The sequence below is a fragment of the Nuphar pumila genome, chromosome 9, assembly GCF_984573655.1.
Source record: "Nuphar pumila chromosome 9, dmNupPumi1.hap1.1, whole genome shotgun sequence".
Taxonomy (NCBI): Eukaryota; Viridiplantae; Streptophyta; class Magnoliopsida; order Nymphaeales; family Nymphaeaceae; genus Nuphar; species Nuphar pumila.
Window position 1 is genome coordinate 110,994,107 of NC_143257.1, and position 19,034 is coordinate 111,013,140.

Sequence of the window (19,034 nt, forward strand, 5' to 3'; positions counted from 1 at the left end):
CCCCTGCCGAAACAGGGGTCGACCCCCTGCCGGTTCCGGCAGGGGGTCAACCCCCTACCTTTCCGGCAAGTGGGTCGGGGTCGACCCCCTGCCTGTTCCGACAAGGGGTTAACCCCCTGCCTTTCTTCGGGCGAACGCCGGTCCCCGTACCTTTCTCCGGGCGAACGGCGGGAGCGGGCGAACGACGAACAACGTGAGCAGGCGAACGACGGGAAAGAAGAAAAGGAAGGAAAAGAGGTCTGCGATTAGGTTTATCGAAAATTAGCGACGGATTAGCGACATATTAATTCCGTCGCTACGCTGTTGTAAATGAAATTTACGAACTTAGCGATGGAATATATTTTGTCGCCAAATCCATCACAAAATAGTGATAGCAAATTGTCCGTCGAAAAATCCACCGCTAAACGGTGTGTCCATTACGACACAATGTTCCGACACAAAATCCGTCGCTAATTAGCGACGGATTGTGAGAGGGGATACATTCTGTCGCTATTTTCATAAATTTCATTGATTATAGCGACGGATATATTTCTCTTGTTAATCCGTCGCTAACTAGTGATAGAATAATTTTGTCGCTAAATTCCATCGCTAATCAGCTATTTTCTTGTAGTGTCAGACCTGATTTGAGATGCAGGTACCTGGTCCGAACTTGGGTCCAATCAGACCCACCATAACAGAAACCATACCCGAATCTTATAAGGGTTACATGAACCAGACCCGGACCATACCCAGTAAAATAATATATTTTATCTTTTTAACTTTGAAAATTTGCGGATCTTAGTTGGAACTCGTGTTGGGCCCAGGTCTGGTATGAAATTTCACAAACCATACCTGGCTCCTTGTATTAATTGGACCCTTCGGGTCCAACCCAGATTTTAATCGGACCTTATTTATCACCAAACCCTGGCCCTATAGGGCTTGGTATGAGTCAGGTCTGGGTCAAACTCGACAGATTGACACCCCTAGATATGACTAGACGAACATGAGCAAATACTACCAGAAGTGCTGAAAACTATAGTTAGCATAGCTTAGCAAATAAAAAAAATGAAAATGAGTGCTTTTATGATGCAGAAGTGGACTGAAGGTTCAACCTTTAGTCAGAGACAAAAACAAATCATATCTGGGCTGGACCAAAGCGGATTTAGTTTGTGTCCATCTTTAGTTGTAGTGTGTTTAAAGTTGGTTACAAATCAAAGTTGGGTCTTCAATGGTAGTCTAAATCTAGATTGAATCTTTGTATGGTAAACAAAGGTGGTATTGCATCGTGTGTTCGTGTACTCAAGGGAACTGTAACTAAGAGAAATAATGACCTTATTCACAAATATTGTAATGAAAATGTCCTGTTAATGCAAACAATTAAGCATGATTATGAGCAATGTTCTGAATAATATTGCTCAACATTTATAAGCTTCATGTAAGTTAAGTGTGAGATCATGATTGATATGATTAAAGAATAATAGCATGTATTATTTTTGAACAGTCTATATCTATCAGTTTCATGAATATTTGAATTAATGTAATATGATATCATGGATTGAAATGTATGTTTTAATGTTGTATGATTCCCTATGATTTGATGTATACCTACCAGACTGAATGTATTCTGACTTCTTATACATCATAATTTTTAGTTGATGAATGAAATGCGGAGTTGCGAATGATGGGATGCAAGGTAGGCATTGATGGACCAGAACTTTTAGGATCCTTGGATTTACTTAGGATGTTTTTTAACTTGTTAAATTTCTAAGTACTCAATTGTTTTTACTTTTTCATTTTATTTGATACATTGGTACATTAGATTGGAATGGTATTTGCTCTTGTTTACATGATGAATCCCTTAAATTTAAGCATGATTTGATTAAAGTTTCTAAAATAGAATCTAAAGAACCCGGATCCAAGTCCTAAGGGGAGGTTAGATCCAATCTTATGTAGTTCATATCACACTTGTAACTCACCCATGGTCGGTAACCCACAACTATTTTAAGTTATGTTTTCGTTTTGTATTTACAATATATATATTTCGGGTTAAGATTTTGGAGTATTATACTCATGAAATTAGAATACAACAGATGACCCTTAATGTGCGGCTTCTATATATTGATAGATATTCTATGTACACCTGAAATGAAAATGTGTATTACGGTGCCTGAAAAATCATTTAGGACTCACAATTCAAAGCTAACGATATTGCAACCCCAGACTGACCAAGACTAAGTAACATTAATGTGGAGGTTTAAAACCAAAAGGTACCTTCATTTATGTATTGTAGCTTTGCGAACAACCTCTTCAATCCTTTCTATAGTTTTAATTTATGCGGGGAATCGTTAGGGTTTGGCTCAAAATTGTCCTAAGTTTCTTATATATTTTTCTCATTTTCCTAAGTTTTGTGGGTTCTTAACTCTTTCCTACAAGTTTAGTCCCATCTTGAAAGTTGTAGAAACCTCTCATATCCTTATATGGAGGGACATTTTTATATAGGGCAAGGCCCTCAAGGGGCATTAGACCTTGGTCTTGTAAAATATACTTAAACTTTAAACGTGGACCTTGGGTCTTGGATCTTAAACCTTGAACCTTGAACTTTGGATTTGGATTTTAGTTTCAGTGTGATTTGATATTTGATCAATCTTTTTAGTACTTGGGACAAATTTAATCCCCAAGTCTAAAATTGGCCTTTGACCAACCAATTAATGGACTTTGACCCGACCTTAAATTATCTTGGATCTTTTTAGACCTTGACTCGAATCCGTTTAGACTTTGCCCAAACATCTTTGCATGGATATTTATGGTCAAAAAATTCAAGAGCTGCCCTTTGCTTTAATCGTTGACCTTTTGACCTGGTCTTAGATGTTCCTGACCCTATCAGGGTCATTTTGGACCCAATCTTTACCCTTTTGATCATTTTGGGTACCTTCTTTGGCTAGTTGTTTGGGCACTTATGGCTGACCGTTTGGTTAGACTAAGACCATTAAGGCTAGCATTTTGGGCCTCTTAAATAACCTTTAATGGTAGCTAGTGGGCTGAAGCTTGTTTAAACTCCAATCTTCTCCCATTCTTCTCATCTCAAACTCCAATCTTCTCCTCTCTTTCTCAAGAGTTCTCTCCCTTTCCCTATCTCACAAGCTTTGCTCTCTCTCAAAGAGCTTTTGCTAGCTCTTTTTCTCTTGTTTGCTTGCATCCAGGATTCATATCTGCTCGCATCTAGGATCCATATATGCTCATATTCAAGATCCATACACATATCAAAACCCAGAATTCATGCCTAATTTGAGCTTAGTTGGGTCAACCTAACCCAATCAAGAGGTTCTTCAAAGTGGTGCATGTCAAGGTTATGAGTCTCACCCAGTGAAGGGCGTGGTCCAATCCTCGCGAGAAGGTGAAAGCTTGATTGTATTCTGGGAGCGTAGTTGCATGAGTACCCATTGTATAGGACTTGATCCTACGTAGGACAACTATCAGTTGAAAGATAACACATGTAATGCGTGCCTCCGAGCGCACCTAGTTCAAGCTCAGTTGCCTGACCTACTGAGTAAGGTATACTTTCCAACAATTAATTCACACTCATCTGTAAAGAAAGAGGAGAAGAGGCCTACATTTTGGCCTCTGTGTACTCAACCTCTGAAGTTTGGTAACCTCCTTGAGATCCATCAGTAGCAGCACCTCCACCTTGATGCATATGTTGTGCAATCTTTGATACTACCTTGTTTATAGTGCCAGTTTGGCCTTTATCTCATCCATATCTTCGCTCCCCATTGGCTTCCTCAAGTCTAAAAAAATACCTTTGATCTTCGAGGCAACATCGAATCAAGCACTTTTCAATACTATAAATAATTGTATCTGCAATACTTTTGATGCCTATCAATGCCTTTCTCTTATGGACCTTCTACGCATGTGCCTCTGCTTCCTTCACCATCTTCTCAATCTCCTATTTTGTGAGCCTACCAGATGATCTGTAAGAGCTCCTTCACATCACAACAAAAAATACCTCCCTGTATGGCTGACCCTTAGCTACAATCTCATTAGAATTTAACACCTTTACTAAGTATCTTTCTAAAGATCTGTGACAATTCCTTGCACCTTTGGAACCCTTATTATGCCTCCTACAAGGAGAACCTCGTCTTGAAGATGATATGGCTAAGGTAGTCTAGACCAATCAAGATGGGCATGCTAGCAAGGCTGGGTAGGATCCTCTAACTATCAGAATTAAAAAGGATTTTAACAAGAATAGAAAGTAGAGCTATGAGGGTGTCTTGCCTACTAAGCCAAATCATATACATAATGGAAAGTTGAATCAAGAGGAGCATGATCATGCTGACAAAAGTAATCAGGACAATAAGTATGGGGAGGAGGGTGGCGTAGGATGTGGATCTAGTTATGTAGAAAATAGAGGAAGCATAAGTGGCACAGAAAGGGGTCTCAACAAGGAAGGTTGATAGAGTTACATACGGTGTACTTATCATGAGAAAAACCATGACTCTAAAGAAAATTAGAAAGTTAATTATATTACCAAATATAATTGTAATAATTCTGATAATATTGTTACACCTATCACCATCAATCAAGAAGCGCCTCCAAGAAAAATGTGAATTGGAGGACTCCCTTGCATGTTGTATCATGTTCAATATTTAATACAACACCTCAAGAAGAGAGGTGAGCAGTTGCAAGGTTTCTCATGGTCGTAGGTGACATCAACACTAAACCACATGAAATTTGTACATGTTCTCTTGTGTTGTGTTTATTTATATGGTATCAGAATGGAGATCTTCTATTTGTCTCTTTGCAATGGCTTCAGAGTATCTTTATCCTTACAAACTCAACATTGCAAACTTTGTATTGATCAAATTCAACCATACAAACTTTCTCATATGGCAGACATATATGCTTAGGATTATTAAAAGCCAAGATATTGGGGGTTTCATAGATGGTGAACTCTATATGCCAAGTCAAACCGTCCAAGCCTAAGATGGCTCTTTTGAGTCAAATCCAAACTTCTTATCTTGGAGGAAGTCAGATCAACTTCTTGGATAACATAGACTATCTCTTAAGAGGGTCTAGGATTGGTGGTATGCCTCCAAACATCCAAAGAGATATGGAATGCCTTAATTACAGTTTTTGCTCATAAGTCTCAAGAAAGATTTTTTTTTTGGTCCTGAGGTTGCAATATATTCGAAAGAAGGAGTGCACCTTAAATGACTGCATCAAAAATTTTAAGAGTATATGTGATGAACTGGTAGCTATAGGAAAGCCAATTAAGGATAACAATAAAGTGTTCTGACTGCTAAATGGGCTTGGATCTAGCTATGCATCATTTGTGACCTCCATGATCAAATCACTTAAACAACTTTATGATGAAGTTGTTGCATTACTGCAAAACCATGAGACTAGATGTAATGTTCATGATGAAGAAGACCTTAACCATCACACGACCTTTGTTGGCCAATGTGTGGAGAACCAAAAAAATTGATTCTTCATGAGTTTACTCAAGCAAGTCAGTCGATTGGTAGAAATCATAATAGTACAAGATCCTAAAAACCACCAATTTGGATTTTTATCGAAACCCAACAAAGACAAGGGTGTTATATGTCAGGTTTGCAACAAACTCAATCATCGTGCCATCAATTATTAGCATGAATTTAATCAGATATTTTAAAATGATGACATTCCATAGGCTTTGGCTGCTATAAAGTTCTCTGAAGGACAGGACCACATGGTTCCTAGATTTAGGTGCTTCTGCCCATGTCACTTCTGATCCAGGTAAACTCGTTAAACTATTTAAATGTTCTGGATAAAAAAAATCATGAAAGGTAATGACAATAGGTTAGCTATCACACATGTTGAGACAACTAACTTGAAATGTGGTGATAAATTTTTACTTTTGGAAAATGTGCTCGTTATTGATATAAAAAAATATTATTTTTATTAGTCAATTAACTATAAACATGCCTTATATTGTGAGTTCTCATCTGATGGTCTTTTATTAAGGATAAGGGCAACACCAAGGTGATAATCAAGGGTACTAGGATCAGAGATCACTATGGGTTTAGTCAAATGGCCAAGGCAGTATTCTTTTCAACAAGAATCAAGACTACAAATAAAGAGGTGTAGCACTAATGCCTGAGTCACCCTCATGGGTCGGTAGTTGATTTTTTTGTTAAGAAAAACTTTATTTCAATTATACGAAACATAAGGCATCTATATGTATAAATTTCCAAATGAGGAAGATGTGTAGACTCTACTTTATGCTCGTGGAAGAACATTGTCATGATATTTTTGGAAAAATTTATTGCAATTTATGGGGACCAGCTTGTTAGGATCCTAGTAGTTTGAGAACTTGACTTTACACCTTAATTACTCTAGATTTTTTGTTGTATTGGTTAGGCATCTAACATTTGGTATCAGAGCAACCACCATGTCCTCAGTTTAAATTCCGAAAGGAATGACCTTAGAATAGGGCAACCTGGACCAGAGTGAGAGCTACCAAAAGATGGAAAGGGCTATCTAAAGTTGTGGTTAGAGTGAAAGTCATCCTAGAGTAGGCCATCAAGGACGTTAGCTGTGAAGCATGGTGGATTGTTAGGATCCTGGTGGTATAAGGACTTGACTTTACACACCTTAATCATCTTAGGGCTTTTTAGTGTATTAGTTAGCTAACATATTGATAGGGCATTGATCTTGGGATCACTGTCTTATAGGATTTCTCAAAAATTATGAAGGGCTTGGGCCCTCATTGATGTGTCCATGGAGACCAAAAACTCATGGATGCCATGATCGAAGAAAGAAACACATTCCTAACGATCAAAGACATTGGGTTCAATCAAAGGGAGATATTCAATCTTGATAATTGTACTCTAAAAAATCATGACACTTTTATTATAGGGCTAAGTCCCCCATAAATAGTATAGGGGCAGATCGAGTCTAGTGTGAATCTAATCCAATACAAACCAAAACAAATACGAATCAGTCTAAGATGAATCTGATCTCAAACAACCCAAACCAAAGTATCAAGTTCAAAATTCAACCTACACGACCCAGATACACACTGGTCCAAATGAGAACAAATGGATTCGATCGATCCATCCAAACCAGAAAAGAACGGGATCAAGGGTGGTCCGTAATAATTCCCCACCCTTGAAAAACTGCCTTGTCTTCGAGGCAGAAAGTCTAGGTAACACTGCAACAATTCATCCCTAACCTTTCAGGTCACCTCATTCACTATGCTCCTGGTCCATAACATCACCCTATCCCATCTTTCTTCTTTACCAATAGCTTTGAGCATGTCTCATTAGGATCAACCAAAAGGTGTTCAATGCTAATGGCTATTTCATCATCCTCAAATCCGTGAGGAATTTCATTGCTTGTATCATCAAAATTTGTGGTAAGAAATTATTTTTTCTCTCAAAAGCTATGGCTATTAAAAACATTATTTTTTGAAAAACATATATTTATTTCTGAAACAGATGATAAAAGAAAGGTCCGTGTATGAGAATTTCTATTTTGTATATATTAAGGAAAATTCATTTAGGAGAACTTTTTGCCCCTAATTTCAATTATGGGCCACACATTTCTGAAATTTTAACAATGAGCCAAACTTTTCCTAAAAACTGTAAAAACAAGGGCCTGCAATTATTCAGTTAAATCATAAATTACAACAGTGATCTTCAGATTAAAAGTTCACTCAAATTTTTTTATGAGGGTAAAAGTACTTTTCAGTCTTGAAGGGATAATACAAGAAACTAAAAAGAACTCACGTTTTCCAATAAAAGGGTATTGACATGAGGTCCTTACACGCTCTACCCTTTAATCGTCTTCCTAATAAATGCAAAAAAATATTAATTTTTTATTTTTTAATATTATTAAATTATTATTTAAAGTTTTAATTATGATTGACACGTAATTTTTTTATTATTTTTGACAGATACAGAACGAACCATGTGCCATTAACGTGGGCGAGTCGGCAAACTAGGGGTGCAAACTATCCGGGTTGGAGCTGGATTATTTGGTGTACCAGAATCTGCATTCGTAAAGGATTTTCAATTCGAATCCAAATCTTAACCAGATCCGACGAAGTTAGAGTGCTGGACTTAATCCGGTCCGACCCCAACCACAATCGCTTTGCACTCCCGACTTCAAAACTTAGAAGAAAGAAAGGCAGAAGAATTATAAAAAAAAAAGGTGGGCGATCGCCCTGATTTATCTATCCGACCTAGGGTTCCGTTGATCGCCTTCTTCTTCCTCTCTCTCTCTCTCTCGATGGCGTCCGTGGTCTCCCTAACGCTTCCGATGGCAAGCAACCGGACGCTCCTCTGGCGTCCGTCGCTCGCCGGAAAAGCTCTCTCCGTGGGCGGATCCTTGGCCGTGCGGGGGACATCGGGGCTGCGGGTGAAGGCGGTGATGAAGTACAAGGGGACGCAGATGCGGGAGAAGCATCTGACGGAGATGATAGAGAAGAAGGTGATGGAGGCGACGGAGGTGTGCGAGGGGAACGTGGGGTCGGACGAGTGCAAGGTGGCGTGGGACGAGGTGGAGGAGGTGAGCCAGGCCAAGGCCGACCTCCGCCGCAAGATGGAGAAGCAGGACCCCCTCGAGTCCTACTGCTCCCAGAATCCCGAGACCGACGAGTGCAGGATCTACGACGATTGAATAATCCCATCCCTTCCTGTATCAGTATGTAGGGGGAAGGAGCTAACCGTAATAAGTTTTTGGGTCTGTACAGATCGAAAAGTAATGGTTTCTCATGTGGTGGATTGTATTGAAAGAATGAATATATCAGTATGTAGTTCTCTTTTTATGTTCGCCAACTGCTCTACTTCGCATCCAATTTTCATTTACTTTTTCACTGTCTGTTTTGGGATCTGCGGTTTGGTTTCAGAATTGTTTTTAATTTTTTTTTTTAAATGAATGAGAATGGGAAGAGAACAAGTCCAGAAGAAGTGGCAGCTTGGAGCTTGCTGCCCCCAAGGGGTTTGGCGCAGTGGGAGGGAGCATTGGCAAGGCCCCAAGGGGTACGTTGGAGTGTCCGTGTCGCATGGACCAAAAGCCTTAATGAGTTGTCGAATCTTCATCTAGTATTTTCAACCATTAGTACATGATCTGACAAAACTGTGGCATGCAGTCGATCAGAAGAATGATCTTGCTGGAAAGCCTTAGACCACAACCAAGACATAACAAACCATGCATGCTGGTTCCATCCACTAAGAGGGGCTAGAGGCATAGGTGACAGTCCCCCAGCTGGAGTTTTCAAATAAGGCTTTTAGTATACAAAATCCAGTTACTCAATAAGGTCCAAGGAACACTGGATGCAAAACCATCCAAAAGTTTTCCCTGTGAGGCTGTTCAATATCACGTAACACCGGGATGAGACCCAAGACTAGAGACGAATGGATTGAATAGGGTCCACCCAAAGTTTTAGTCTAACCCCTAATGCAACAGACCAATGCACTTTTTCTAGAAAAAAAATCTGAAGCAGCTCAACATCTTATCTATTTCTGTAAAATTGATTGAGCTTGAATTGGATACTTAAAGGACAGTTGGAAAGGGGGTTTAAATGCAAAGAAAGAAAAACATAAGATGTAGGCAACAGACATTATGATCCCATCAAATAATTATTACCAAAATCATGGACCCTTGGTCTTTGGAAACTGCAATCACAAAGTATACAAATTGCACAGTCCATCCCACCAGCCTCCAAATACAAAATAACCACAATAAGCATTACGTATATTATGTTCTCAAGTTGCATTGCAACTGCTATAACAACCAAAGTGCAGCAGGCTTCATGAAGACCCAAAAATATTTATAGCTAGCAAAAACAAGACGAATAGTCTTATAGAGTTTTTACATGAAGGTGCAACATCTATTGGAGCCACAAACAAAAGAAAAAGAAGAAAAGACCCGTTTCATCTTAAACGCATCTGAAACCAGGGCTGTTATAAGATGGACCATCATTTACCTTCCCTGTCTCCTTCCAATGCTTCGTTGACATCAACTTCAAATGCATATTCCTGATCACAACCCATATAAGAGTCGCACATGAAATATAACCAATATTCCTTTTTTCCTACCTCTGATGGTGCAGTGAAATCCAACTTCACCTTTAATTTCCGATGCAGCGACACACGTTTAATGGCGAGCAGTTGGTTGCTCTTAAGATCACCAACGACAAGCCACCATCCTTCCTCTTTGGCTTTGGGATACCTAGGGGCATCGACTGGACCAACTTCTGTACGCCCCTCAAGGTCCCTTTCAAGAGTGACTTGCAGCGTTATATTTTCTCCTGCCCTCACATCATCGCTATCTAGCACCTCCAAATTTATATCAATATTTGGGTACCGGTTGCAGAATCGAGCAATGTCCAACAGCTGCGAATCAGTCATCTGTAGAAGTTCACGCCTTTCATCATCCTCCATTTCCACAAGACCAAAGACAGAGTCAATCTTCCTTCCAGGATTATCCTCACATTTCCGAGCAAGCTCCTTGGTGAAGTGCGGAAGCTGCAAGAGCACAGGATCATCTGCCCACATACCCTGTGTGACCATTTGACTCAGCTCCATTGCAGATATTGCCAGCTTAAACCATCCATTGCTAGAAATAACATCAACCATTGCCTGCAGTAACCTGTTCGCTGAAAGAAGCATTTCTCGTTGATCAGCAGCGAGATTTCCAATGACTGTATGCCTGGAGAAATGAGCCTGTAACAACGTGTTTGCCTTAACGTGTGGATCTGTATATTTCGGTTTCTCCATGGGCAACTTCTGGTGGTTGATTAATTTTCTTATCAACTCTTCTTCACCTGGCCTGATTGGAAGTTGCGAATACTCTGAAGCAGAAGACAAAATTTCGAGAAGGCCTTTCATCTTCGTCTTTGGAGTCAATGATGAGCTGAAACGCTCTATAGTTGTATAGCTGATGTAATAATAGGACGCAATCATCCCAAGATTGAGAGGAGAAAGGTACATGTCATCCTCTATGGCTACACATTTACTTACCTCCAAATCGCTTAAAGTGTTCTCCACAAGCTCAGAAAGGTGATCAGAAAGATGCCTGTGACTGACACCCTGGAGATTGTAGTAGTTTGGATTCTGAGCGAGCCTACGATACATGAAAGTCCAGGTGAGATAGTCTACAGCATCTTGTTTGCTCTCAATGGTACCAACAACAACTTCCGCATTTAAATTGTCATGAATGAAGTGGTGTAGATGACTTTCCACAGGAAATGCCTCATAGACGAACTTCTTGTAATACTCTTTCCGAGGGGCATGACACAAGATTACACATTTCCCTGCATTGTCTAGTAAAGGCCTACTTGCGCGACCCATCATCTGCAGGAGATCTGCTATTGGATAATCTGTGTGAGCATTTTCTCTGCCATCATAGTATTGTGTTCCCATTACCACCACCAGATGAGCAGACAAAGACATTCCCCAGCACATAGAGCTGCTCGCAACACAGACCTGAATCCAACCAGCAGCAAACAGTTGTGATACGACTTCCATCTCAATGCTAGATAGCCCTTCATGTATATAGCCAATACCATACTGGAGAGTAGCACTAAGAGTAGGTTCCCTGATCCTAGAGAGAAATGGAGCTAATTCTTCTTCAGAGTGCAGGAGAAAAGAGGGCCTTTCTCCACTATCAGCATTCACATATGTCACCAAATCATATGCAGTAAGACGAGCATGCTTCCTTGTAGGAACAAAGACAAGAGCAGGTTTACCATTCTTCGCATGCTGGCCGATAGCAGTATATGTTGGCTTTGTCATTGCTTGCATCCTGGCTTCAAAATTTGCTATATCCACTCCTTGGATGTGAATTTCTAAAGGCACAGGTCGCACACCAGGTGGGAAATTGAAAAGACCATGAGAAGAAGTGCCAATCCACTCCCCAAGATCTTTAGCATTTGCAAGAGAAGTTGAAAGAGCCACAATCCGTATCTTATTTTCAACTTGACTTGAAATATACCTCATTCTAGAGACTATAACCTCCAAAATTGGACCTCCTTGCCCACCAATCAGATGAAGCTCATCTACAATGAAAAGGCTGACCTGCTGAACATGCTTGCGTTGCTTCCAACGGCGTGAAAGAGCATCCCACTTCTCAGGAGTGCTGATAATGACTTGCCCTTTCTCAAGCAGCTTGAGATCAGTTGTTGTCTCACCAGTCAATTCCACTACCCGCATTCCCAGACCCTTGCCAAACTTCTTTTCCAAGTCACGGTATATTTCCTTGGCAAGAGATTCGATAGGAGCAATATACACAGCTCGCATAGTGCTCTCTGGACCTTTCTGATGATTCCTCAACAAAGCAAACTCGGCACAGATAGTCTTCCCACTGCCTGTTGGTGCTGCTACCAAAACATTGTCATCACTGTTATATAGGACTGTGAACACCTGAGTCTGGATGGGATTAAAATGCTTAAATTCTTGATACAAGGCTTCATATGAGGGATTCCTCAGCGCAGTCACAGGCAAGGGCTGCAAGTCCAACAGTTCAGTGGGAGGAGGATATTTCTCTGGCAAAATTAAATGCCTAAAAGAAACAGGCAATACAGATTGAGAACCCAGCCAGTTATCAGAGACAACCCGGACAAAGTACTGTGGAGGCAATGGCTCACAAATAGGCACGGTAAAATTCAAAGTGTGATCCTCATCAATGTACTGCATCTTCAGCATGAAATACTCATGGTGAAGAATATACTCTCCATCATTGTCCTCAACAATGATCCAGAAAGGCTCCACATATCCGTGAATTGCCTCATCCCACTGAAAATCAGGAGTTATTGTCAGTTCCACTTTTAGGACAGTACGTGTTATAGGCTGGACATGTGCAGAAAGATTTAGCTTTGGGAACTGATGCACAAATTTGTGAAGTTTTTTTCCCATTTGAGGAAACCTAATGAGCTCTCCAATCTCCTGAGATGAAAGGTCATAGTACCTTTCCCAGGCCAAATCCTTCTTCTCCAGTTTCATTAACAATTCATTTGGGATACCCTTGAATTGACGTAGAGGGGTCTGAACACTCCACATGCGCTTAGTGACCATCTTGCACAAATTTAAAGCCTTTTCAGCTAGCAAGGCCCATCCCCTCTTCAAAACAATTTCAAAAAGAGCACGCAAAAGACGCCCTGCACTCTGCACATACAAACAGTGAACATTTAGTTTACTTAATAGCACCAAACAGGGAAACACTACAATGCAAGAACTTAAAGGGGAAAAAAAAGAAAAGAAAATATTGCAATATTGACTACCTGGGTGATATACACCATATCTGATGATATGGAAAGCCCTTCCAACTTGAGCCGTGAAATGTATGCCTGAAGCAGAACATTTATTTTTGCACTAGGCTCTTCCAGGCTTTCCTTGACAGGGATGGGCACACGATCTAAGAGCTTTGCAAGTTCCATTTTCTCATCTTGCCTGACAAGCACATACTTGAACTCTTCACTAAGTGAGAATAGGCGGTAAAGTTCAATGTCGCCCATTGTTGGCTTCAAATGCTCATTGTATGTAGCTATTGTCCCATGGGTAATATAATAATAACTAGCAATCCGACCAAGATCAGTAACCTGAAAGTATCCACTCTTCCTATCATACTTGACCAAGTTATTCTTGTCCAAGATGGTTGCAGCAGAATGGATCTGAAACAAAGCAGGAAAAAAGCAACAAGAGCAATCAATACTTCTAATCATAGTCGCAAATATCACTGGTATTCAGAATATATTTGGATTCTATTGCAATATTTTCCAGGGGCAATGCAATACCAGAAAAATTCAATACTTTCAAAATATTACCCATTTTGAGAATACCGTACTTTGACCTGACATAAATGCAATAGAAACACACTTTTTGCCTAGTTTTTATTTTTTATGTATGTATATGTTTATATACACAATTTTCCCTAGAAAAACTCATTTTTCCAAAATATCACGAGAATCTCTTGCCGATATTTTCCCAAGAACGAGTCATCACTATGCTTTTTTCTTTAGTAAAAGCAACGGAAATAGTTTATAACTATGATTCTAATGAATTTAGTGGAAGCAAATAAGCATGTACCGAGGCTATGATTGTATGACATCTGCAAATTCCTGTAAGAGTTCATCTACCCTTAAAGGAATGCGAACCAACATCTCAACAAACAATAGTATATGATGCTTGTTTTGCATGCGTGCGTATTGCACAAGACAAGGCCCCAAAAGAAAATGGGTGTTCAACACAATAAAATGAATCTCTTTCCCCACAAAAAATAAAAAGCACTTTAAGGAAATAAAAAACTGTAAAATGAATCATTCGTGTTCATCAAAGATGCTTCTCCGGTGACAAATAAACAAAGGAAAAACAATAAGACAGCAGCCAAGATGGAATAAAGCCTGATGATAATAATGACCACCGTTTACTCTAAAACAATGCCTTGAAAGAAAGATTCCATCCTAAAAATGGATGCCCAACAAGCTGCCAGAGTATATAATATGCATTTAGATACAAAAGCAGAAAAATTCCAACACAAGCCACCAAAGATGGTTAGGCAGCATTCCAGAGTTAAAGGATAATCACCCTATAACCATTAAATCCTTATTTAAAAGAACATAGAAAGCTTGAGAACAAACAAATCTACTATAACGAGCATACTGATACATGAAGAAAAAAAGAACAGGAGAAATATTAAAATAAAAGGTTCAAAATTTCAATAAGAGGCTATTAGCTTACCAGGTCTGCCCTCCGTTCTTCCAATGTTTGGTCTCTCTCCAACACATCAGCCGCCAATCCATACAGAACAGGATTTCGTAGCATTCGAATGTACAGATACGTGTAGCCAATCCATGTGCATGCCTCCCTAGCATTCTGAACAGTTCCAAGAACAATTTCTGCATTCAACTGGTCTGCCAGCTTAGAGACAAACTGACTCTCTATGGGAAGCTGATGATTCATAAGCGAGAGATAATACTGCAGCTCACTATGGCCTGTCAGTATTATTCCTTCTCCATATGAGTCATACTGTGGCCGTCCTGCACGCCCGAGCATTTGCATAACATCTAGTGGACTCAGTTCAGTCCAAGCACCTTTCTCTGGATTATATATTTGTGTTCCTTTGATAATTACAGTATGCGCAGGCAAATTAACACCCCATGCAAGAGTAGCTGTCGACACCAAAACCCGCACATGCCCATCAGAAAAAAGTTCCTCAACAAGTGTTCGGTCCACTCTCGCCATCCCCGCATGATGAATTGCAAACCCATAAGGAAGAAGGTCTTTAAGATCATTATTCTTCACCTTTTCAGATTCACTCTGGAGAATCTCACGGCTAGCACTATCTTCATTCATGAACCGTCCAAGGGCATCATTAGCAAGAGCAGTGTCCCTTATTGCACGAGCTGTTTTTGCAGTTTCTTTCCTCGAGTGAACAAAGATCAGTACCTGCTGCTTTCCTGCAACACCCATAACTTTCTCGTAACATATTTCATTCATCAGCTGGAATCTCTGTAAAGGCTTCTTCACCATGATCCCAATGTACTGTTGAGCAAGCGGGCAGGGCCTGTAACTGTTGTCGAAATAAAACAACCCCTTTGAAAGGTCAACACGCAAAAATAGTGCAACATCCTCATAGTTGGGAAGTGTAGCAGAGAGCCCAACCAGTCTGATATGTTCTTTTGAGGTTTCTATCTGCCTTACTGTTCTGGCAACAATACTTTCGAGCACAGGCCCTCTGTTATCATGAAGAAGATGGATTTCATCAATAATCAGTAGTCTCACGAGCTGGGTATAAGTGCGGTCACCAGATTTCCTTGTAATAATGTCCCATTTCTCAGGAGTTGTTACTATTATCTGGGTCTCTTCTATCTGTTGGCGAGAGAGCGTTTGATCCCCAGTGAGCTCTTGGACAGTGATACCATATGACTGCAAGCGCTTAGACAGGTTCCCAACCATTTCAGCAACCAGAGCCTTCATGGGAGCTACATATACAATCTTGAAATTGCTTGTATTAAAAGAACCGTCTGGATTCCCATGCAGGGCAATCTGCTGGAGAATTGTCAACATAGCAACGTTCGTCTTACCAGCACCAGTGGGTGCGCACAGAAGGATATTTTCTGGTGTAAAAAGAGCCGTTTCATAAACCTTGCTCTGGACCCTGTTGAGTTGCTTCATCTCAGCAAAAGCAGGTTGTGCCCAATCTGGCATGGCCGATATTTTTACAAGTTCTTCACCTGCTGCTAAAGGTTTTGGCTTTAGTGATGGCACGTGAACCTCTTCATATCCCTTCCGAGGAGTTCTAAAAGAACCAGGAGGGAGGTCACATTTCTTGTTTGCCATCAAGAGACCACCTTGGTGAAATGCGATGTTCTCCAAATCCAAAAGCTGGCGCTGTCCTTTCAACCAGCTGTTATCCACATTGGCACCTTCTCTGTCTGCCCTTTGATATCTATCCCCATCTCCAGTGTCATCTTTCAACCGCCTCGCCTCTTCTCTGATACTCTTCTCCAAATTCTTCTGCCGCTCTTTTGCAGTGGCTCTCGTAGCATGAAGCTGCTCAAGGATTGCAGCCAAACCAGGCCCACCACTCATCATTTCCTCCTCAATAAGTTTCTTCTGCTCTTGATCCTCAGCTCTTGCCAGCCGAGTACACCACACAATCTTCAATCTACTGTGTGTGATCAACTTAATAAGCTTAAAATGCTCGTAGTTGAGAAGCATCACCAGTTTGTTCTCCACATCTCTGTCCGCACTGTTACCCACATCTTTGTCCTTCCCTCCTTCAGCCAATATCTTCAGCACCTCTTCAGCAAGTTTTTGGCTCTGCTGAGGGTCGATATTCTCATAAGCCTGTGATATCTTCCTCTGAAGCCAGTAGGCGTCAATATCCTGAACATTCAACCCTTCATCTGCCTCCACCATTTCATCATCATCGATGCCATGGCTCATCTGCATAGCTCCCATCCCATTAGCATCCTGCACGTCATCATCCTCTTCCCCCTCTGAGGGCTCCTGCACCTGATCCAAGTCGCTCTCCTCATCCTCCTCTTCATCCTCAAACTCCACCGCAACACCAATGTCATCATCGATAGATTCCCCACCCACCCCAGTGATCCCTGCGTCACCCCCATCCTCGTAATCGGTGATCAGTTTGCCAATGGAAACCAACTGGTCGAAGAACTGCTGTGAGACGGGGTTCAGAAGATTCTCGATCTCCTTCTTCTTATCAGGATTTTTGGTTTTGTCGTTCTTTAGAACCTTCAGGACCTCGTCCGCAGCACCGCTGAGTATGTCCTGGGGCTGCCCACCAAACTGCTGCTGTATCATTCCGAGCAGAGCCTCATATGCCGCCCTAGTCTCCTTTGTCTTTGGCTGATACACCCCCTCATCAGCCAGAGAGAGCACACTTTCTTCCTGAAGCTTCCGCCGCTTGCTGTCCCGCTTCAACGGCACAGAGACAGGCCCCCTCTCCTTCTTCCTCTTCGACTTCTTAAGCCTCTCCTCTAGCTCAGGGGGCTTGCTACGATGAACTCTGTCCCCGAACTTCTTAGGATCGATCTTCCCCCAGAGCGACTCCGGCTCTCCGGTGGGCTCATGGGTGTCACGCGGGCGCGTATCGGTGGTCAAGACCAAGCTAGAGTTCGCTCGGTATTCATACTGCTTGAATCGGGCGTGGGCTTCGGCACCACCACCTAAATGCGCCATTATTATCCCCAATAACAACAAAGCCTACCAGAAAATCCTAACTTCTCCCCGCCACCCACACCGAAAATACCCTAAACCCAGCGAGAAAAACCTTAATTCGTCCACGGAAAGCTTCCAAAACGCGATGTTTCTCCCCGACGAGTTGATTTCCTGGAAGATGGTGAACAGAAAGAAAAGGGGAGTGGGAAAATGAGCGAAACAAAAACCCAAGATTCTAAACGGAGCGATTCATCAAAGGAGTAAAAAAGAAATGAGTCAACAGAAACAAAAAAAATGCGTAAAAATAAGAAAACCAATGAATGTAGGCTCGAAATAGTGAGAAGAACGGAGAGAGAGTTAGGGTTCATATAGTATGAGGTGTCTCAGAATCGAACCAACAAGGGACGAAGAAGAATGATAGAATGAACCACACAAAAATTATACCATACATAAAAGAAAAAAAGAAAAAGAGCGAGCAAGCGAGGTGCATACCAGGCGAAACAAGAACTCCTCCTCCTCTCTCTCTCTCTCTCTCTCTTGAGGAAGAGACGAGACTTTGAGAGAAGAGTTTTGTGTGGTTTCGAGTAACTGCTACACGCACACACGGTGGCACCGCCTTTCTTGGAAGGGTGTAACCGGGTCTGGTTCGGGTTGAGTCTTGTCTAGCCCTTATTATATCGGATCAACAAAATTAGGTCCAAACCGAAACCGACTTGATTTGATTCAGGTTCGGGTCTCGGTATTAATTAAACTTTATGGAGCCATGATTTGGGTATAAATTGAGTTCGGGTATAAACAGTTTGATTCTTAAATTAAATGGACTATTATTTTAATCAGATCTAAAAATTGGAATCTGTTAGAGTCTGATCCCTGGGAGATGGGCTATGGCGGATCCGGCTTGTTGATAGAGGTGCCGCTCAAGGGATAGTACCACCACCGACGAGGACATCAGCTTGTTCGGGTAGCTCATGCAGACGAGCAGGAAGGAAGGAGCAGGTCGTGTCCTCTGGAGGAGGACACGGTCTCTCGGTTATCATCGAACGGTGTGCGGCAAGGCAGATGACATGATGACTTAACTTGGATGGGGGGAGGAAGGAGGAGGAGGGTCCTAGGCAGGGACTTGGACCAGGGAAGAATCCGGCAGAGAGAGAGAGAGGGGGGGTCAGGCGTGTCTTAGGGTTGGGGACACGTTCAATGGGAGAATCTGACAGAGAAAAACAAAAATCTCATCTTGCAGGGATCAAGGCTGAAGGTAGAGGCGCAATTGAAAGGAAGAAATAGGTTCTCAACTGATCGGTGATGGATGAATGAGCAGAATCTTTTTTCTCTTTGACACCGTGAACAAAATTTAAAGGAACAACTCAATAAATTTCATTAAAAAATAAGAAAACT

The 19,034-nt window shown here is 41.3% G+C and overlaps 1 protein-coding gene and 1 pseudogene across 2 annotated transcripts; one reads left to right on the plus strand and one right to left on the minus strand.

Moving 5' to 3' along the window:
• Positions 1-7,960: 7,960 nt before the first annotated feature.
• Positions 7,961-8,781, plus strand: LOC149828871 (calvin cycle protein CP12-3, chloroplastic pseudogene; annotated as a pseudogene). The gene has a single exon (XR_016434083.1). The product of XR_016434083.1 is annotated as a calvin cycle protein CP12-3, chloroplastic pseudogene (transcript).
• Positions 8,782-9,775: 994 nt separating this feature from the next.
• On the minus strand, positions 9,776-18,230 carry LOC149828872 (DExH-box ATP-dependent RNA helicase DExH12-like). The gene is made up of 4 exons (XM_090017772.1): positions 18,135-18,230; positions 14,697-17,813; positions 13,241-13,630; positions 9,776-13,124 (listed from the first exon to the last, which is right to left on the minus strand). Exons 2-4 carry the CDS (start codon positions 17,661-17,663, stop codon positions 9,939-9,941), a joined length of 6,543 nt encoding a protein of 2,180 aa, XP_089873898.1. The 5' UTR covers positions 17,664-17,813; positions 18,135-18,230; the 3' UTR covers positions 9,776-9,938.
• Positions 18,231-19,034: the final 804 nt, after the last annotated feature.

Coding starts and splice junctions, on each gene's coding strand:
- LOC149828872 (XM_090017772.1), bottom strand. CDS start 17,663: ATGGCGCATTTAGGTGGTGGTGCCGAAGCCCACGCCCGATTCAAGCAG. Junction 13,631..14,696: donor AAGAACGGAGGGCAGACCTG/GTAAGCTAATAG, acceptor GCTTTGTTTCAG/ATCCATTCTGCTGCAACCAT. Junction 13,125..13,240: donor ATATGGTGTATATCACCCAG/GTAGTCAATATT, acceptor TTGTATGTGCAG/AGTGCAGGGCGTCTTTTGCG.